Source organism: Gastrolobium bilobum, unplaced genomic scaffold (genome assembly GCF_033153095.1).
Source record: "Gastrolobium bilobum isolate Gb01-03AN ecotype WA unplaced genomic scaffold, APGP_CSIRO_Gbil_v1 utg500, whole genome shotgun sequence".
In the NCBI taxonomy this organism is placed as follows: domain Eukaryota; kingdom Viridiplantae; phylum Streptophyta; class Magnoliopsida; order Fabales; family Fabaceae; genus Gastrolobium; species Gastrolobium bilobum.
The window spans coordinates 496,748-519,853 of record NW_026896335.1 but is presented as its reverse complement, the minus strand read 5'-3'; the positions used below and the strand labels follow the sequence as shown (position 1 = coordinate 519,853).

Below are 23,106 nucleotides of genomic sequence, written 5' to 3'. Positions count from 1 at the left end.
ACTCATCTTACTCGCAACCCACTATATAAATACCATTCCTCACAACTCATAATTCACAATTCACAACTTACAATCAACTCTCTTTCTTTCTTACTTACTTACTTACTTACACTAAATCTAGTTAGATAAAGTTGTAAATGGCTTTGGAGGCTCTGAATTCTCCTACCCCATTCCCCTACGAACAAGAGGAGGTTGACCTTGAGAGCGTTGAGCCATGGACCAAGAGGAAGCGCTCAAAACGATCCCGTTTCGAGATCCCATCAAATCCAACAGAGGAAGAGTACCTGGCTCTCTGCCTCATCATGCTCGCCCACAGCGGCAACAACAACACTTCTCCGCACCTGAATATTCATCACGACACACAAACACAAACACAACCACAGCCACAACCTATCACTAAGCAGACTCATAGATGCACCGTTTGCAACAAAGCCTTTCAATCTTACCAAGCACTCGGAGGCCACAAGGCCAGCCACCGCAAGTCCTCGTCGACCGAAGCCTCCAACTCTACTTCTACCGCCGCCGCCTCCGCCGCCGGAAGGATGCACGAGTGCTCCATTTGTCACAAGGCTTTCCCGACGGGTCAGGCTCTGGGCGGCCACAAGCGATGCCACTATGAAGGCGGCAACAACACCTCCTCTGAGGCTACCGCCTCCACCCACAGCCACCGTCCTTTTGACTTGAATTTGCCGGCAACCCTCACCGACTTCTGGGTCGGCGGCGGTGAACAAGAGGTGGAAGGCCCTTTGCCGGAAACAGCCAAGAAGCCGCGTTTGTCTTTGGGTGTAGCTTCCTCAGAGTCCCACAGAATTCGTTGAATTTGCGCTGCAGTGAATCATTCACGCACAGATTCAAACGACTTAGTATTCATTTGTTTGTTTTGTTTTTTTGTTTTGGGTTCATGGGTTGTGGCAAAATCGGAGGATCGATTGAAAACTCGGATTTTGTAAATTGCTTAATTCTTTCGTTACTCTGTACATACAAAATTGGCCATTACCTTTCTACTCTATCTCTCTGTCATGAATTAGAGTAGATTTAAATTTTTTATTTTTTAACTTGTTGACGTCACAATGTTATTTTATAACAGAATATATGCAAACAACAGTAATATGATTTGTTACTATTTTTTTTTTACCATTATCTTGATTTCCATTTTCTTATTTACTGCTCTAATTTCTTCTGAACATAAATTTAATATCAGTACACGCTCTCGTTCCGTAGTTTTTCACAAAGTAAATTTTTTTCCTTTACCCTTTTCGCGTTAAAAAACATAATTTTTTATGGAAAAATTTAATAAAAAGAGAGATATATGATACAACTTCTGTTATACATATAATTAGCACTACAGATGAGCAAATACTATTGCATTTTGATTTTATTATATCATATGTTGAGTCAAGTACAAAGTATACTTCTGTATCACCCCAAAAAAGAAAGTACAAATGTAATATGCTTGGAGTTTGACTGTGTCAAATGTGGTAAAAGTGAGAATCAAGCACCCCTTAATTTAGGAGAACTAAATCTAGTACAAAAGTAATATTTTTTTATCTCATTTTTTAGGTAGGGGGGGTGTTAATCTGCTATCACCAATAATAATATTTGCCAATCGAGCTAATCCTATAATTAAAGGTGGAGTCCATTCATGGTGGATTGCACTGAAACAAAACAATATAGGATTTATCAGGAAGCTGGATTAAGTCATGGTGTTTTCAATCAATAATCAAATGGGTGAAGTTTTTTTAACCCAACTTTTCTCTAAGAAAAAGAAAAGTACACTGCCGGTTCACACAGGACGGCAGAAAGAAACAATATTCCAAGAAATGGTTGTTTAATTGTTAAGTTTTAAGTCAATTTGATAGCTTAAATGAACTGCCCTCATTAATTAGGATTGTTGAAGTTTTAACACAATGGAAATTAAGGCTCACAAGCTACTGTTAGCTTACTGGTAGATAACTAATTAATACAAGTCCCGTCTCACATTCAGAGAGGAAAAGGGAAAGCACGATGTTAGGCTAATGGTTAAGGTGGATTGAACAGAAACCCTCCCATGTGCTTCCTGCCTTTAATGTACATTTTTGTATCATCATACCGAATTTGCAACACCTTTCTCTTGTGGCTGTGGACACTTGTTATTGGGTTGATTTCGATCCATCCATCCACTAATTGATAATGAGAACTCCTTATTTAATTATACGTATCCAGATTCAAGAATCGGGTATTAGATTTAAAATGTAAATTTAAGAGTAAATATCTTTTTTAGTCCTCAGCAAATTTCACGATACATGTTTTAGTCCCTAGCAAATAAAAAGGCCCATCGTGGTCCTTAAGAAATTCAAAATGGACTCATTTTAATCTTTTTTGTGACTAATATGGGTCTTTTTTGAATTTGTGAGGGACCACGATTTCAACTAAATGAATCCATTTTGAATTTCTTAGAGACTACGATGGGCCTTTTTATTTGCTAGGGACTAAAACGGGCATCGTGAAATTTGCTAAGGACCAAAAGGGTATTTACTCTAAATTTAATAAGCTCTAATGTTATATAAATAGATTTTCAAGTATTTCGAAAATTAGACTGTTAATCTATCAATCATCTGCTAATATTGAGGAAAAAGGGAGTAGAGGTTGCAAATTTAATTCAGCAAGCTCTAATTAGTAATAATTTTCTGATCAAATCTTTTCGTTCAAGTCGTGTGGCCATGTGGGGAATGCTTCAACGTGATATTTTACACTAATAAATAATTGCGCATTCAGATTAAGCTACGTTAATTGAGTAGTGAACAAAATCTTCCAAGTTATGTGGCTATAATGCAAGCCAGATCAGGGTTTAACTCTTTAAGCAAGAAATTGTGACTTGAAGGAGGGCGTTAATGCTATGCGTGCCGTGTTGTCAAAGTCGGTTCCTCTAAACACGGTCATCCCTAACATATTTTATATTATACTTGTCCAAATATGTTATTGTTATTCTCTTTCCTTAATTAACTTGGCAGGCAAAACAATTCTAACGGAATGTCTTGTTTGGAAGTTGTGGCTGCCAATCCTTAAACGTGGCTGCTTCTTTCTCTTTCTTCGTTTCGTCTGTTTTTTTTTTTTTTCATGTTTCTGTAGTAGATAATTTGAGAGAGAGAGAGAGAGAGAGAGATTGGGCTGCTTCTTAAGGTTGCAATTGGTTTAGAGTAAGGAAAGTTTGAAAAGCAGTGTGTATAAATATTCTTTATTAAGTGGGATATACCTAAGGGTGTATGAATATTGCTTCAATGATCAGTTTTAAGTTTTAACACGTGCGATAAAAAAGAACAAAAAATTTGTGCTAACTCCTATAAGGTTTGGATGAGATGAGATGAGAAATACAAGTTGGTATTTTTGTTCTTTGCGTGTAGTAGGTACATATGAAGCAAGCCCATGCACGGATTTATCCTTTCCTTTTCTCGGAAAAGAAAAATGCCAGTAAATAAGGAGTTTAGTAAAGGAGAAAATTTTTTTAACCGAGAATCTCAATTTTCAAAAATATAAATTTTACATTCAGTTTACGAAAATATCTGAAAATTAAAAACTTAAAAAAATTCAGTTTTTCATAAAATTCCAAAAATCTCGCGTAACAAACGGACCTATTAGCGAGGGTCCACAGTACCACCACCGCCTCAAGAAACAAAATAACGTCAATAATTTGATTAAATTAATCTCCATAAAGAACTCGTGGGAAATAAGATGTGGCTTTGAAAACGAATGAAAGGCGTTAAAGAAAGGCATGAGAAACACGAAAGTAAGAGCACTTTGGTGCATTCATTTGAACCGTTTTTATTTTTTTAATCTACTTTTATGTTCTCCACCAAAAAAAAAAAAAAAAATTTCGGTCATATATCTCCTCTTGGCTATTTATATCGTTCCCGTCACATAATTTTCAGGACAAGTGCACATTTTAAGTGATTCAAGTTCCTTTGTTATCAGCATTTACTTCATTTGAAGGTAATGTCATTTGATTAAAGTGTAAATGAATTAGCTCAGCTTATAGAGGTCTACGACTTACTCAATATTAAACCAGACTTGACTGATTATATACAGTCAAATAAAACATATTTAAGCTTTTAAAAAAATTTATTTAAAAAATAGGCTGCATGTCTTTTTTTACATGTCGGACCTATAAGTCTACGGGTCAGTCCGTATTAATTATATAATTTATTTAAAATAAAACAAATAAAATTATTATTTTAATATTTTTAATAATAAAATAATATTATTTTAATTATTGAATGTTTGATATGCTTAAACAGGCTAAAAGCCTAGGACTAGATTTTTATTTTTTAAATATATATCAGATCATACTTATAATCTAGGTCTATATGAGGCTAACAGGTCATGTCAAACTTAAGGTATTTTACACAGGCCTAAATTATTTAAACCATAGTCTAGCCTATTTACACCTTTGATATATATATTGGCAACCATTAATTGTTCTTTTGTCAAAGTCATTATATTTCATATATCAATGTTAATAACAAGCCAAACTAATGTTTTCTCTCGTGCAAAACGAAACTATAAATTTGAACATCAGCAAGTTCAACCCTCGCATACATTGTCATCGAGTAAAAATAGTATGACAAATCACTTGATTAATCACTTCAATATGACGTTAACCTTCTTGTTACTTCCATATCGTTTCAATTAATCTGTATAGTCATGGATATTTTTCTTTTTCAGTGTTCTATGCAATCTGAGCTCTCTGACTAAATTGTCACATTGTTGAGTTTTTGAATACTTAATTTAGTTAATACGGTGATTAATTCAACTACAAACAACTACCAGATCAGGGACAACAAAACACAAGGGGGGAAAATTGAAATTTCAGTTAGCCTACTTTCCCAGCAGATACTATTCCGAAATGCACCTGGTTTTATGATTTGTGAGCAATTGATATTTAAGCCCCAAGTTTATATTAGTTTATCAATAAATAACTATAGATAATATTCATTTTTTTCCCTTCCTTTTTTTAGACTGTTAACCATGGCCCATGATCACTTGCTTGGTAGGCAGTGACAGGGCCATTTCGCCGAAATGACCGAGCAACCACATTCCCGTGTTAGTTTCCGCTGTGATTCTTTTTGGGCTTCAAGTGGAAACCCAGTTCGCCTAAATATTCGCAAGTGGCAAAATAATGTTAGGTTAAATTAAAACGATTAGAAAGTTTAATGAATTTGGTCTACAACGAGCATTTTGCCTTGATGGCTATTGCTACATGCCTAGTTGACTCTTTTTCTTTTTAATCATATATGTAAGACATTTTTCCTTGATGGCTATTGCTAAATGTTGTATGCATAATGTAAAGCGCGACTACTTCCAGGATAAATGAGTGTCCCCATGAATTAATACGAGAGTTTTTAACGTGTTTTGTTTTCGCTTATACACTTTTTGAGAAACTTCCTAAAAAGTTATTCATTCCAGAATTACTCCAAGTTAAGCATGCTTAACTATAAAGTTATTAAGTTATGGTCTACCGAAAAATAAATGCATCTTATTTGTATAAGTTGTACATATTAATTCTTTTAAATTATTATCAATTGTATATTCTCATACCTACACAACCTCTAGATCCCTCTTGTTCGGATATTAGATTCTATTTATTCATGTACCCCTTATGTTGGAAGCCTGCCAAGAGCCTTTTTTACAATGTTTTTAAACTCAATCTGATCATTAACCCCCGGTCGAGGAACTGAGTCATTGGTTCAACCGCATGTCCCGATAAATACATGCAAATCTATAATTTATATTAAAAAAATTATAAACATACTCAAATACTTGTAAAAAAATAACACTGTTATGGACCCATATAAGAGGCCCATTTGATGATAAGCCCAACAAGGGACAATCCAATATTTAAGTTAAGAATAACCATGGATAGTATCCGTCAAAGATACTAATCCTAATGCGAAAGCATAGCTGACGGGCCCGGGCCTTCATCAGAGGCAGTAAAGGCCCACATCATATCACCAACAGGTAACTCCTAGAAATAAGAGATAAACCCTAGAGGTATGTTACGCTCTCTCTCTTACTGTTATGTTGTCACTGTGCGCACACACACCCCATTGGAAAAGCCGTTATTAGTTAGTTGTGCACAGTGATCCGCTTGACTCAAGGGTATCTTCTTCATAGATACCTTGGAGAGGGCACTAGATCTAAGATCAACTTACCAGCCTTTTGGGCTGGACATCTCTGTCTCTAAGACAGAAGAAATATCAATTTCAAATATTTTAATATGAAAAATAATAAATCACATATTATTATCCAGCAAAGGCACAAACAAACATATAATGCTTGAGATATTGGTGTTTCATGTTCAATAGACGACATCTCTAGCTATAAATAAAATATAAATTCGTTACATAGTTCATGACCAAAATAATATTAGTGTTGTAGGTACTTAACTAATGTAAGTTAATAAATAACAAATCATGCAAATATTTCAAAAGAAAACAAATCATTTGTGATTTAAAAAAATGATATCCTTTATATATATTTTTTTGGATTTTTTTTGTGAATCGTGTTGAGTCACTGGTTGAATCGATCAGGTAACCGATTTTTTCAAAAAATCGGCTGAGTCGCACCAGGTCTATTACTTGACCGATCCAACATGAAAACCGGACCGATCATATGATCGGTGTACCAATTTTTGGATCGATTGAACTGGTCTAGTTTTTTCAACACTTCCCTTTTACTGTCACAAACCCGCCCACCTCAGCGGACTAGACTCCAGACATTGGACTTTATCTGGACTATCTACCCTCCACCCTCATCAGCGCCCGAAATCTCACTCATAATACGATTACATAAGATCATGTAGAAAGATCACATTAATTATATAAGATGTTAATTTTGTCCTCCACAATATTTATGTTCATTAATTTTTAAAGTTTGAAATGGGTGTGTGCCAGTTGCATTAGTAATCATGGTAATCTTATATTTATTATTATTTTAGTTTTATTACTTTTACTACCTCTTGGTTACCATTAGATCGATTTGAAATCAAAGACAGTTAATTTTTTTCTCTTTTTGAACAGTTGATTTCAAATTTATCCAATAGTAACAATGCATTTAATAAGCCTAAAATGATAATGAGTATAACAACCTTTTAATAATCAAGTAAAATAAAACCATGCTCATTTTTCTTCTAGAGTTAGAAAAGATCAGTAGTAATCTTTTCAATTTTTTTTAAAAAAAACATGAAAAGATTAATAGCGAGATTAAGATATGGCAAAACAGGCTAATCCGTCTCAACTTTCCTTCAATCGTCAAAAAATGGGGCAGGGCGGGTTGACCCGCCATAAATAAGTGATTTGAAAATACTAACTCACCCCTTTTTGAGGTCAGTTGGTAGATTATCCTTCATAAAAAAAATATTATAAAAATAAATATATTGATAGTAATCTTTTATTTCTAATCTCTAACATCTAAATACTTTTCAAGTTTAAAAAAGCCTATGTTGCACCGACAACGACACAGTATACGACACGACACTTTGAAGTGTCGGTGCATCATAGAAAAAAGCATCAAGCAGTAAGTTAAAGACAAAAGAATGATTTAAACCAATAATTTCATTTAACATCACTATACAAATTATATCTTAAGATTAATTAATAATTTTAGTGTTATTGTACAACAAAATAATAACATCAAATATGTAAATATTTAGAAATAAACACATTATTACATCCTGTAACTAGAATTTCATAAGCATTAATTTGATTTGTATATATACTAACATTTAAATAAAAAATCTTAAATTTCTTTTAACTTTTATGTTAATCTCTTTTCCTGCTGAATTAAATGCGAATAAAAAAATTCTTCTGAGTAAAATAATAGTATTGTGGTCCTAAAAAAAAGATTTTGTCTCAATTAATAGTCATTCACATAGTCCAACCAAGCTATAATCTAATATTTAATATATTTAAAAAAAAAATTACATCCTCACCTTTCTTCTAGCTTGTTTTAACCCACTACGCATATAGGCAAGCTATTTGAATTGGTGAGTTGAAATACATAATCTAACCTATTCCATTTTGACGTGTTAACGAATTGAGCCCTCGCTTCAACCCATTTTAGCATGTGTAGATAATATTATTGCGCCACAGGCCCACAGAGATTGTGACGTTACCCAGAAGGGGTCATTTTCTTTTGGAAGGAAAAGCAACAGATAAGCCCACAATTCGAATAGATACCTGATAATATCCACACCACTATAATTTGGCTTGGTGGCGGCGCCTTAAATTTTAAATTTTTTTCTTCTCGAATAGCTACTTTTGACCTTTAAACTGTTATTCTATCAGAAAAAGCATTTAAATAGGTAATTTGATTGTATTTATTAAATATTATTGCTAGGTGATACATATATCAATCAGGATGTTTTATAATTTTAAACTTTTTTTTTCAATTTATACTTTTTAGATTTTACTTGAATAAAAAGTAATTGGTCAACGAAGAGAAGTGAAAATAAGCAACATAGTTTTTTATATATGCAGCAAAACCCTTGCTTACCAAGGCAAAAAGGAATGGAAAACCATTTACCAAAAAAAAATAAAAAATGGAAAACCCGTATAAGGGTTTAGGGAGTGTCAAATTATATCCTTTAGTAATTTTAATTATACATTTTCGAAAATATTTGGCCAACCGTTACTTGATACGTAATTACATATTGTAGAGTTTGGGAGACTTTGTTTTTTTTTTTTTTTTTGATAACATGGGAGACTTTGTTTATATTATTTACAAAGAAACAGATAAATCAGTGTGCGGGTGATTGGTTGGCTTTAAAGTTTCATCTATTGTTAGTGACATCTACCAAAAAATCCTCCCACATCAAATCAAGAGTGACCACTTAGAGAAGTTGATCACCACCATATTAATGTAGAAATTAGAGTCGTAGAAGTTCAAATTTCTGATATTCCTGGTGCACTTACTCAGTGGCGGAGGTAGGATTGGAGGGGATGGTAACGAAAATTAATTTTTTGTAATTATTGACCTCGTAGGAACTCAATTAGATAATTTCTTATCAAAATATTAATATTTAACAACATTTGAAAGACTGAAAAAATATAATATTGGTCGGGTCCAACAGACATAAAAAATAGTTTAAAGAAATAATTAAAAAAAAGAGTGTCTTTACTAAAACAATGCTTTTAACTACATTTTTTTAAATAAAATAAAATAAAAGACTACAATATAGTTGTCCCAAAAAATTAATCTTTTAAGTTAGAGCAAACTCATTTTCTCTATATGAAACCACTACACAAAGAGAAACACAACCATGCAAATGAAAAGAGAGCAAAAAGTGGCAAAAGGCCAAAGCTTTCATTAACCAAAACATAGCATATGAAAATAAAAACGAAAATGCAGAAAAGGTTACACATAACACATACACATTAGGAGAACTAGAGCTAGATTTCAACTTGGATCTCAAACCAGAACTTTCTAAAGAAGCACATTTAACAGTAACAATAGTATTATGTTTGGCCTTCAACTGCATTAATTTTTTTTTCAATTTTTTTGGGATGGGGGGAGGGGGCGGCCGCCCACCCTAGCCTCCCCCTGTCTTCGCCCCTGCACTTACTGCCTTTGACACCTGTCTCAAGTTTTGCTATGGCTTGACTTTGGAATGTATAAGGCCATTAAGAAAGAGAATGTCATTTACAATTACAATATTGATGCTTTTCTTAGCTCTAGTATTTTCCCTAGTCGGAAGGATTCAATCATTCTTCTCCATATACTTTTGGCTGAGGACCAAATGGTGGTCAGTCATTGTATTCAATCTTTAACAAATAAGGCTTCCTTGTTTGCTAAAGGAATCAATTGTGAGGGACAACTAATCCAGAAGATGACCTAAATGCTCTGGCGACAGCTGAGAACTTCAACGCATCACGAAAGGAGAACTTGCTTCCTTGATCCTCAATAGAGTTCTAAGTGGTGGCCAAGATGCTTCCTTGATCCTCCCTAGAGATCCTTTCCTAATTCCCATTTCACAGAATACATGTCCCCTCACAACACACATTCCCCTCCCATTTATCCTATCATTAAGAACCTTCTAGATAATTCTTAATTAACTAACTTATCCACTTGAGGCCCATAGGCCCATCATACAGCAAGCCTAGTAAGTAACAAATCTATTCCCAACATTTGAGATTCTACGTCTCACATACACTGTGTTCTGCCTTGAAGACAGAGATGTCCAGCCCAATAGGCTGATACGTTGATCTTGGATCAAGTGCCTTCGCCAAGATAACTATGAAGGAGATACCCTTGAGTCAAGTAGATCACTGTGCACAACGAACTAATAACGACTTTTGCCAATGGGGTATGTGCGCACAGTGACAACATAACAATAAGAGAGAGAGTGTAACGTACCTTTAGAGTTTACCTTTTATTTATAGAGGTTACCTGTGGGTATGGGTGTAAATGGGCCAGGCTGGCCCAACCCAACCTTCGGCTCGGCCTACATTGAGTCCAGCTCAGGCTTGGCCTTTCAGAAAAGTAGAGTAGGCTTAGGCTTATAAAAAAGCTTTTTTAATAAATAGGCCATAGGCCAATTTTGTCAAGCCCAACCTACAGCCTTGTAGGCTGGCCTATTTAATTTATTAAAATAAAATAATATTTATTTTATGTGGCAAATACACAAAGCACCAAATACCAGTATCTCTTACTTTTTGTGCTATTTTATTTTATGAAAGGAAAACTTGTCTAATGTCTCCGAATTTTACATGTTGTTGCAGCTTAATACCATGGAGCAATGGGTACCTTGTTGGATTATGATGTTACTGATGAAGATCTTTCAAAAATACTCTTCTTTCCCTTGTCTTGATGGTGGTTTAAAGATTTTTAGATGAATGACATTCTCTTGTAGACTTTATTTTAGCATCTATTAATTGTATTTTTCATATTTTTCCCATTTCTTTAACTCTATTCCTCTATGATATACATTCTAGAGTTGAGGTATTATGTTGACTCTTTCTTGTTTGTCATTTTTTTTCTTATGAGAAATACTAGTGCATGCATGAATGGAACTTTCTTTGCTCTATACAATTATTTTTTTTGCTTAGTATATATAGTGGGAGGCCTACAAGGCCTGTAGGCCATGTCAGGCTTTCTTATTTTTGAAAATGGGTCGGACTTGGCCTACAAATAAAGCCTTTAATAGGCCAGTAGGTCAGATAGACTGAATTTTTTTTTGACGTAGGCTTGGGCCAGGATGGCCAAAGCCCAGCCCATTTACACCCCTACCTGTGGGTAGTATGATGTGGGCCTTTAGTACCTCTGATGAGGGTCTATGCTTGTTTGCTACGCTGTCGTATTAGGATTAATATCCTTGATGGATACTATCCATAATTATATTTGATTTGAATCTTGGATTGCCTCTTACTGGACTTGTCATTCAATGAGCCCTTTATATGAGTCCATAAATGATGAATAAATCAATAGTAACAATGTGTATTGATTGGTTAATGAACTCACACCATGTTTTTTCCTTTTTTTTTCCTTCTTAAAAAACAAGATATCAGTTCATTGCTTAATAAGTTATTGACTAATTTATTTATCATTAACCATTTACCACTTACCACGTAAGTCAGGTGTGGGATTTAAAAGTGTAAAATTTAAAAATATTTTCCAATAAGTAAAACCTCATATGCTAATATTCTTGACAAATATCAGGATGTTGAGGGCTGACATATGTATCTATGTTGTGGAGCTGCAAGCTTGTGCTTCATCGTTTTAATAGGAAGTCAAACCAGCTGTTTTATATATAATATAACGGCCACCCGTAGATTCTTTGAGATTCATTTTCTTTAATGTTTCATATTGTGCGGAATAATAGGTGCAAGTTTAATCCAAAGTAAGGCTTCCAATATATATAAGAGTGTAGATATGCACTAAAAGCTTAACCTGTAGTCTCCTGTACAACAACAACAATGACAAGTGGTATATGTCATAGTTCTCAAAATGCAATATTTTATTTGGAAAAAGTCAAATTGCAATTTAACTAACCATCAGATTTGTTTATCTAGCATACATCAAAAGAAACAAAATTGCTCACCTAAAAATCCACAGAAAGATGCTTCAAAATGCACGTCACAAGCGTTGATAATGATAATCCGGCATCCATTAACCACATAACCGTCCTTCTAAGTTGGATTATTAATCTTCTAAGATTAATAAAATCAAGGTTACTACTTCCTAGGCCACATATTTGTGCCGCGGCAGCAAGTTTAATCAAATGAGCTATCCTTAAATTAATCATAGTAGTAATGTAACCAATAGTCAATATGTTAAAGAGGCATTAAATAACTAGCTGTTAACCTCTATTAGTTATACTAATAATGTGCATATTGGACTTTTGCGCACTTTGTTTATGTCAAAGGGAGGTCAACTGCTTTGGAGCTGCTCCAATATCTAAAATCATTTGGGTACACTTGCAGGAACAAGCATTCATATTTAAGCGTTTATTACAAAGGAGTGGCAGTGATTCAAATCACGGCCACAAGAATGGTTATTAATTAATATACGCAAAACAATCAAAAAGAAAAACATCAGCAAATAGAAAAACTGAAATCGTCAGTGTCATAAAATTGGTTATTCAATAAGTACTAGACAAAAAGTGATGTGGAGTGGAGGGTTTCTTCAACAGAGACTGAACTCGAAACCAAAAATCCAATTTGATAGAAAGGTTCCTGCAACCAGTAGCATGCTCAATTCCCTTTCTCAAATCCCATTTGTCTTCCTAATGCATTGAAGGGACACATGGAGAGTTTATGCTGGATATGAAGAAACGCCTAGAATAGTCCCTCTCTCTTTCACAAACAAAACGAATTTTGAACTGTGAAAGGCCTAATTAAACTTAAAATTAATTATAATAATAATAATTAAGTAGGAGACATGTGGGAGGCAACTAGCCCCCCAATTAAAGAATAATAACAATCTGATACCATGGTGGAGTCTTACCTTTAACCACATTCGGACGCACATAAAGCCGAAGTCTGAGCTGCGAAAGATTAACCTAATTGGAATCCCATTCTCCACAAACACATTAATTATGTTGGAATATACGCTAAACGCATTTTATTTGAATGCATTCGTGGTCCAATTTGGATAAAGACGCCACGCATCCAACTTTTGGCTGTAACTTCTATGTCTAGGCTCTAGTTTTATCATCGCTCTCATCCCCAATCTTATCCTTTCGAATTTATCCATGGCTTTTTTTTTTAACAGCATCAATTCTGAGGTAAATCATCAAATATTTATTATTTAGTAATTATAAATTTAATAATTAATAAATTATAAGAATCTCATTGTAAGGTATAAAATACATTATTCTCATTATAGATTTCATAATTATAGCAACTTTACCGTGAAAATGGAACACAGCAAACATTCTTTATAGGGCTTTTTGACTCTTATAACCCTTTACTAATAAATAATTACTAAATTGACCTTCATTATAAACTATTTCAAAAATTTAACCCCCTCAAAAAATATAACATCAATCTGCCCCTGTTTGACCATTGACCACCAAGCCTATCCGGGTACACCCCTCCCTACCCGGGTATTTTTTGAAATTTTTTGTATACCCGAGTAAGGAGGAGTGTACCCGGGTATTATTCTTGATTGCTTGAATTATTTACCCGGGTAGGGATGAGTGTACCCGGGTAAATGTTCTTTATTTTAGTGATTAGTGATTCATTACTTAATTACTTGCCACGCGTTCTCTGTTTCTCGTTCTTTATGGTTTCCATGAACAGCGTTAGTGTTCATTTCTTTACTTTTTTTTTTTTTTTTTAATAAGCATCTACCTAATTAACTTATCTAAAAATGCTTTCGAGGAACCGCAGGCATTGACACAATACGTGTTTGAATCATTGTGGGTTAATAAGAAGAAGATTTACCCGGGTACACCCATCCCTACCCGGGTAAATAATTTAAAAAATCAAGAACAATACCCGGGCACACCCCTCCCTACCCGGGTATACAAAAAATTTCAAAAAATACCCGGGTAGGGAGGGGTGTACCCGGGTAGGCTTGGTGGTCAACGGTCAAACAGGGACAGATTGGTGTTTTGTTTTTTGAGGGGGTTAAATTTTTAAAATAGTTTATAATGAAGGTCAATTTGATAATTAATTATTAGTAAAGGGTTATAAGGGTCAAAACGCCCTCTTTATAGTTAGAAAAGCATATGAGAAAACATGGAAATGTAAGATAGTTGAGGAAAGAATAAAGATTCATCTCGCAACAAATTAACTTATATAAGTAAAGTGATCAGACTTAGATATGTGGAGAGGAATCCAAGGGGGGGAGGGATCTTTCTAACATTTGCGGAGAAACAGAGCCGATCTCACCACCCATATCATTGGAAGCGTGCGCAGTCGCTACCACTCTGACCCCTGACCAAGTGACCATGACCATTAGTAACTCAACCACGGTTTTACAATATAATAATAAAAGTGAACAATGGTTAATTATTAGCTGATGATGCAGGTTCCCAATAAATGACATACGCAGGACGCTCGAGGTTCACTTTATATACCACATCGATCCATGTATGCCTTTCAACCACTTTCTTTCCTCCAAAGCTCGCAGCGTTTTGTGTTTTTATAGTTATGAGAATCTAGCTAGATAAATAAATTAAGCCCAAATTCAATAAGATCAGAGAGTGTTTATAGGGAAATAGATAGTTAGACTTAGAAGGGAATTGGAAGATGAGCTGCAACGGTTGCCGTGTCCTCCGAAAAGGTTGCAGCGAAGAGTGCTTGCTGAGAGAATGCCTGAAGTGGACAGAGAACCCAGAAGCGCAGGGTCATGCCACACTCTTCGTCGCCAAGTTCTTTGGCCGTGCTACCCTCATGTCTTTCCTTTCCTCCGTACCCCCCAACCAAACATCCGGTATGCATTCAATTTCAAACCCAATATTAATCGTATCTTTAGCTTTCTCTATATTATTTCTTATATATGGACTTCTACGTTGCTTACTAGTATTTAATGGTTCCAATAATAATTGCTTGGAATATAATTGACTAGTATTAGAAATAAAGTCGTGGGTTTGTGGTATATAATTAAAAAAATGTAAATATATATATGGAATTGGCAGCTCTGTTTCGGTCACTTATGTATGAGGCAGTGGGACGTACCTTGAACCCAGTAAACGGAGCAGTGGGACTGCTATGGAGTGGAAACTGGCACCTCTGCCAGTTGGGGGTCGAGAAAGTTCTGAGAGGTTGTGTGTTGAGTCCTCTCTTCGATGATTCTGCTGCTCATCCGGCCCATCACCGATCAACCATGCTCGACGCAGAACTTGCTCCTGACAGATTGGTGGTTGACACGCGTCACCGGACACCATCAGAGGAATCAGAGACGACCACGTTGGAAAGTACAACTGCCTGTGAAAAGAAGCTGCTTCAACTATTCTTCTGACTCTTTCACAATCATCAATTCCTAACTAGTACCTACCATACCATCTAATATATATATATATAATGTTTTCTGCCTTTCTTTCTTTGTACTTTTCTTTTCTTTTTCTTTTTTCGTTGAGGCGATGTTGGTCCTTTTGATCCCTGACTGACTTCAACGCTAGCTAGCTAGATTTGCAAGCCAGTCTTTGTTGATCCTGAATTTCCTTAACAACATTGGAGTCCCTGCTGTCAAGTGTGGTGGAGTGCAATACTTGTAGAGTACTATTGCTTAAGACCTTGCAAGAGACCATGAAGTTCGGCATCAAGATCAAGAGGATTGGAAAAGCCTAGATATATGATATGATTAAGCAGAGAACCCCACTCATCCGTACGTCTGATGAGACCGCCGCAGCTTGCTGATTTTAGTGATCGGATTGGAAGCTCCATCAAAGCTGATTTTATTCCATCCAGAGTCCAAAAGAACCTGTTGTTCGATCATTCCAGCTTACTCTCGAGGATCCACAACCCCTGATGAATATAATCTGATATAATGTAGTTACCCACTTATATTATGTTTTCATTAATCAATTTAATCCCAATCCAGGTCAAATAGAAATCTTAAAAAACCGAATTGAATAAACTAAAATTAAAAAATTACAATTTTTTTATTGGATTAAATCAGTTTTTAATTCCAATTTTAAAAACTATTTCAATCCAAACTCAAATTATACTTATGTTTTATTGGCTTGCATTAATTAAAACTCAGCTCCTGTGAATATAATGACAAAAAAAATATTAACTTAATATTTAAAAAAAGCATAATTAATAATGGAAAATTATACTCTTACGTTGTATGACATTCATCTCTCATATTACACTCACATAAAAAAATGTGTCTTTCTTTTTCTTCTTTTTTTCCTTTTTTAAAAATTGATGGGCTTCATTTTATTTATCTTACAGTATAAGATAACTTCTCTCATACTACATTATAGAAGTAAAGTCCATTAATAATTTGTAACTATAACTATATTTAAAAAAAAATAACTACATAAGTTTCATATTCAAATATTTTTACTTACATTTTTTAGCATGAAAATGTTTATCAAATATAAAATTAATGAGCTTCAGAATACTTTAATAAGAGATTTTATAAAGAAAAATGATAATAAATAAGTCATAAACAAATTAAACAAGGCAAGCTCAAACTTTACATTTTCAAACAAGTCTAAACTCTAAGTTTAACTCATTTAAATAAATTAATTAAATTTGCACATCATTATTTTTTCGTTAACCAAAACTAAATATAAAGCTTGACTCGACTTGTTTAAAGTACTAAGTGCTCAGTGACATCTGCCTCTCCGCGAAATTAATCAATTATACATAGAAAAGGGAATTGTGACGCACAAAGGATATTTGTTACCGCCCCTTGAGTTCTTTAAGAATAGCTGAATCAATCATTGCCCTATAAAAATAGAGATGTATATGTGGGATCTTGCATACGAGGGAAGGAAATATACATACGGTTTATCTTGCCAATTTGATGACTCTGGGTTGCAAGTGTGGGATAATCCTCCTGGGAATATTAGAAGATTACACGTTCATGATCTAATGATGGTGTTCAACTCCATGTAGATACTTTTTTCTTTCTTTTTTAACCTTGTGGCCCAGGTCTTTAAAACACACAAGATATTGAAAAGAGTTACTTAAGTTTTTTTAAAAGACAATGAATTAAAATTTCTAAGCCACTCCTTTAGTGTTTAGTAAAATTTCTCAAGGATGACTCTTTTAAAATGTAAATAACTAAAACAGCTCAGTCAGATTTACGAAAAGTGAGCCAAGATATTTTTATAACATTTCTAGGCAAAAAAAAATTAACTTATTGTTTTTTAAATAAAAAATTATGAATTTATGGCAGTTTTGAAAATAATTACATATTTATTGCACAATATCACGCTCAATTTAGGCATCATTAATCACTCCTAAATTGGGCGTCAATCAAGAGGCAATCACGCCTAATTTAGGCGTCACACCAATCACGCCTAATTTAGGCGTCACACCAATCACGCCTAAATTGGGCGTAACTCAAGAGACAATCACGTCTAATTTAGGCGTCACTTATCAGGTGTTGACACGTGTCACTTTTTTTTCAAAAAAAAGAATTAAAAATTTAATCGTAAAACTTCTGAAGGTCATAACTTTTGACTCGGTATCCAAATCAGGTAATTCTTTTTTTGATTCCGCATAACTTTTCGAGATGTACGCAATGACATCTCATTTGATATATTTTATTATAAAAAAATTTAGTTTGTGATTTAAATTAAAAATAACAATTATTATTAATAAGGAAAACAAAATAAAGATTTGATTTGTGATTTAAACTCAAAAATCAATTTGAAAACTCTGTATTAATAAGGGAAATAATTAAATAAATATTCTAAATTTCTAAGGAAGAAGGATTTTATTTTTGAAAAACATTTGTAAGCCATCGTTAATTTCAAACCACGAATCAAATCACAAATCACATCTTTATTTATTTTTTTAATTTAAATCACAAATTAAATCTTTATTTATTTTTTATATTAAATCACAAACTCAGAACTCAGAGGCTTCTGAGTTTAACCGCTCTTATAAAATCATTCTTGCAAATTTAAATTTTTTTGTGAGAAATAAAATATATAAATGAAATGTCATTGCATAGATCTCAAAAAATTACATAAAATCAAAAAAAGAATTACCTAATTTGGATACCCGAGTCAAAAGTTACGGACTTTAGAAGTTTTACGATTAAATTATTATTATTATTTTGAAAAAAATGTGACACATGTCAACACCTGATGAGTTGACGCCTAAATTAGGCGTGACTGCCTCTTTAATGACGCCTTAATTAGGCGTAATTGGTGACGCTCAAATTGAGCGTGAAATTGTGTAATAAATGTGTAATTATTTCCAAAACAGCCTTGAATTCGTAATTAATTATTTAAAAAACATTAAATTAATTTTTTTTGCCCATTTTTCTATTATCTTTATCTTTATAATAAATTCCTTTCTTATTATCTCACAGATTCCTTTCTTATTATCTCACAGGTGTTTGTAAGAGAAAATTTTGGAAAAATGACAATGATAATCCTATTTATCCACGTTTAGTATTAAGTTTCTGAAAATTTTATGGAAAGTCTAATATTTTCGAGATTTTATTTTGTGTACAAATCTTTATCTAAAATATCATCCAACAATAGCATCAAATGAGTGATATTTTTGAAAACCCGATATTGAAAAAACTTTACACTTTTTTTTTATAAAATTCCGATAAGATTTTAGGAAATATTCCAATCGGTTCATTGCTTCGCAACTAATCCGATTCGGGACGGGTCCAGAATTAAGACTTTAAACTCCTCCCAAAACCTACTAAAAAATTTATCCTACATTTAATGCTCCCGTAGTGTTACTTAGAATGTGTGGAAAAAAAAAAAAAAGAGTCTGGGAGTAGTGTTAGCATCAAAACTGGGTCATCAAATAAGATCCCATAATTATTTAAATGTAAAACAACGAGTATAGAAATTGAAATTATTGTCATAGATTCAAATAAACATGATTACCTGGTTATTTGCAAACGACGACAAAAATAAACTGTATTGTTAAAGCAAAAAACCTTTATTTCGCCCTAACTTCACAGTTCGGCTACTACGGAGTCAGTTTCTCCCACCTAATTGTGCCTAAAAACGAATTGAGTATCACTAAACTTGTATTCATCTGTCTCTAATAACTACGGATATCTGTTTACTAGCTCAGTTGTTGAAACCTTTTTCGGGCATGTAGGAACTAAACCCGATAATCAAAACTATAAAATCTATTTTTCAATTAAAATATAGTTAGCACCATGAGCAAATCACCGAACTTTCAAAATTTAAGTAGTGCATGACACAAAACCGTCCAAATGTGCCCTGTAATCAGAAAATACTATGTAATGGCTTTTCCATCATCGTAAAATTGATATCACACAAAGATTCTTTTTGTATAAGAGTTTCAGAATGATAAATGAATCACAGAGAACGATGTAGATTAGCTAAAAACAATAATATAAAAAAAATATTCTTAGTTCCACAACATAAGTTTGAAGATTAAATTAACTAAATGCCACAAAAATTCTCAAGTTCTTAAAACAATAAAACCATCCCCACATCATCATCATCATCAAATGCCAGAATCTCCAACGGTTGGGGCAGGTGGAGACTAATACTTAGCGATACTGCAACATCATAAAATAAAATAGATTGAGATGACAACCCATGCTAAAACAATTATAGAAATCTTCATTTGAAAAGCACATCAAAACATTTACCTTAATGAAGCCAATTTCCTTGGCGTTGCTACGGAAGCACTGCCTGCAACACATAAGGCCATATTTCCTAATCATTCCATGAGGATTCCCACACACACGGCTGCAAAACAGGGGAGAGAATAGTAAACGAAATTATCATCAAAACAAAATCAAACCAGATCAAGTAGAAGTAACTGACAAACTAGTATTCCAATTCAAACTTAAATCTATCAAATACACTTGTTTCCTGAGAATATCTAAAATATAATAGTCTAAACTTGCAAAACAAAATCACTGTAGCTCTGTAAAACAAATATTAAAAGCAAAGAACGTATGACCTAATTCCTAAAACAAATGTGGAAAAAGGTACCACAGCCCAAAAAAGCCTGAAATACATATACCATAACGCATGCATAGAAGTTACAAAAGAATAGCATATATATTAACGGGCTCATAGCAAGCCACTTCCATGGTTAAAACCGTAATAGAAAACAACCACATCAATCATTAAAGAAAACAACCAAAGTAAAACACTTTTATAAGCAATTAGACAGAAGAAGCATGTGTGATGATATCCTAGCACATTGAATAAGATCAGCACTGGGGACAGCTTTCAAAAATAATTGTTGCATCAAGACTTTAAATGACATTTTGCAAATGTCTTAAACCATGATTCAGCACCTTTACACTGCTAGTAACAATTTAAGAAGTTACTAAACCACTAATCCATGAATCTCGAAACCCGCCTATACACCGATGCATAACATAACTCACTTTTTGATTGAAACCCCAACAATATAAATATATATGAGGCATATATATAAGATCAACAGAGAAAGAACAAAAAAAAAAAGGGCTCATCGTAACATCGAGTAAAAATAGTCATCATTTCAAACTTATCAATCCAAAAATGGCAATAATTATATAACAGAGATGGTAGGCGAGCTTAATCAAACTCAATTAATGAGGTACAAACTTGTTATCAGAAATACGGAGCAACGATTCAACGCTCTTATATACGGGATCAAAAGAAAGATTTCAAACTAAAAACAAAAGCCTAAATAACCGTCACAACATGAAATTGAGGATAAATAAACAGGTAAATGGATCAACTGTATCATTGTGAATCACCATCACGGATTGAGAAACAAGGGAAGAAGAGTTAGATACCAGGTGCGAGAACCAGGTCCATAGTTCTTGGGATGAGAATTCCACACATTGGAGTGGCCCATGATTTCGATTTGTTCCTCAGCGAAGATGGAAGACGCAAGAATTCTAAAAACCCTAGCCTCGCAGTCGTAGAGGAGTATGAACTAGCCTCCCCGAAATCCTAACATATATAGGAGAGTCAAAACCCTAGGGTTTATTTTTTATTCAGTATTATTAAATCCAATACTCGATGGGTATTGGTTGACCGAAAAATATATAAATATAAACCAGTGCATTATCCGTGTATGCACGGAAGAAAAAAGATCAAAAAATTTGTCCGTTTTTTATTAATTTTTAAAAGAAAGAATATGTCACTATTTTCCTATATATATATATATATATATATATATATATGAAAAAAAATATTTCTATAGCTACTTTAAAAAAGGTTAACTCCAGCTACCCAAAAACTACGTCATTTCGATTAATGAAGAGTGTTTCTGTAATTTTAAGTGAATTAATGAAGAGTTTTTCAATAAAATGTATAAGATAAAAAAAATAAACAAAATTACAAAAACACCCTTCATTAATTCACCTAAGATTACAGAAACACACTTCATTAATTAAAATGATGTAGATTTTTGGTAGCTGTAGGTAACTTTATCTAAAGTGACTGTAGAATTATTTACCCATATATATATATATATATATATATATATATATATATATATATATATATATATATATATATGAGGTAGGCTATACTTACAACTTTTTTTTTACAACCGTTGATTTTCGCTAATTACCGGTTATGATTTATGCAAATTAAATTCATTAATTAATTATTAATTCACAATAAATGATAACCGTTGATTGGCGGAAATCAATGGTGTTAAGATATGTTTGTAAGAGGTTGTAAAAAAAAATATTGTAAATATAACTTTTCTCTCTCTCTCTCTCTCTCTCTCTATATATATATATATATATATATATATATATATATATATATATATATATATATTAGTGTATTACCCGTGCAATGCACGGAGAGAAAAATAAATCAGTTTGTCTATCTCGTAAAAATATAAATAAGTCATTTTTATTTTTTTGCAAGTTAAATTTCAAATTTCAATTATTTTTTATCAACTCTGCATATATTTTTATAATTTTATATTATGTTAAATTTGTTACATATGTGTTTTTTTTCACTGTAGTAACATTAAATGCCGAACTCTTTTCCTACCCATCAAATTCAAAAATCAAATTTAAATAGCTTTAATTTTAAATATTAAGTATTTTTCAACAGAGTAGAAATAATAATAAACAGTTAAACACTACTAATAGGCTTAACAATTTTACAGGTAGAAAGTAGTGAGAAACATTAAAAAAAGTCCGTAAAACTTAATGTGGATGGTTCCAGTATAGACAGTGGGCAAAGGACTGCATGTGGTGGAGTCATAAGGGATGCTGCTGGGAACTGGTTAACTGGTTTTACAAAATTCCTTGGGAGTGGTACTTCTACTTCAGCGGAAATTTGGGGGTTCTTGACAGGTATGGATCTGGCTTGGCATAAGGGATTTAGGAGAGTCTTTGTGGAGGGTGACTCTAAGGTGGCTTTGGAATTTATAAGAAAAGGGTGTGACGTAAGTCATCCTCTTTCTGCTTTAATAATCCGAGCTCGTAGCATGCTTCAAAGAGACTGGATTATTCAGCTTAGTCATACTTATAGAGAAGGCAATTTTGTTGCTGATTGGCTTGCTACTCATGCACCTCATCAGGATGGACAGCTAATTGTGCTGGATGTCCCTCCAACGGCTTGTTTGGAATTGCTTCGTAATGACTTGAGGGGAGTTAGTCTCCCAAGATTGTGCCCAGCATAGGGCTTTTTTTGATGTTGCTTTAGTTTTCATTGTATTTCCAAAAAAAAAAAAAGTCCGTAAAATACTTAATAACATCTTTTTACGACGAAAGAGTTGGATTTTCACTGAATAATCATTCATTTTTACAGTGATTAATATTTTATAATTAGTTTTTTACAGAATGATAGATGTCATTTTTTTATTTAAATAAAATGTTTGTATTATTTTGTACTTTTTTTTGTGTCTAATTATTTTGTATCAATTATACATATATTTTGAAAAAAGTATTTTTATGATTTAATTTATAATTTTTATATTGATTATACACATATATTTAAAATATTAAATATTTACATTAATATTT

The 23,106-nt window shown here is 33.3% G+C and overlaps 3 protein-coding genes across 3 annotated transcripts; 2 read left to right on the top strand and 1 right to left on the bottom strand.

Annotated features, from left to right (window-relative positions):
• LOC133299113 (zinc finger protein ZAT10-like) lies at nt 1–1,094 on the top strand. The gene has a single exon (XM_061498542.1). The coding sequence runs from the start codon at nt 138–140 to the stop codon at nt 816–818; it is 681 nt and encodes a 226-aa protein (XP_061354526.1). The 5' UTR covers nt 1–137; the 3' UTR covers nt 819–1,094.
• A 13,338-nt stretch (nt 1,095–14,432) lies between these two features.
• LOC133299150 (LOB domain-containing protein 38-like) lies at nt 14,433–16,006 on the top strand. The gene is made up of 2 exons (XM_061498589.1): nt 14,433–14,910; nt 15,116–16,006. The coding sequence occupies exons 1-2, from the start codon at nt 14,727–14,729 to the stop codon at nt 15,436–15,438; spliced, it is 507 nt and encodes a 168-aa protein (XP_061354573.1). The 5' UTR covers nt 14,433–14,726; the 3' UTR covers nt 15,439–16,006.
• Nucleotides 16,007–19,440: 3,434 nt separating this feature from the next.
• LOC133299147 (small ribosomal subunit protein uS14z/uS14y/uS14x) lies at nt 19,441–21,060 on the bottom strand. Its single transcript, XM_061498587.1, has 3 exons — nt 20,905–21,060; nt 19,756–19,855; nt 19,441–19,662 (listed from the first exon to the last, which is right to left on the bottom strand). Exons 1-3 carry the CDS (start codon nt 20,964–20,966, stop codon nt 19,654–19,656), a joined length of 171 nt encoding a protein of 56 aa, XP_061354571.1. The 5' UTR covers nt 20,967–21,060; the 3' UTR covers nt 19,441–19,653.
• Between the last annotated feature and the right edge of the window lie 2,046 nt (nt 21,061–23,106).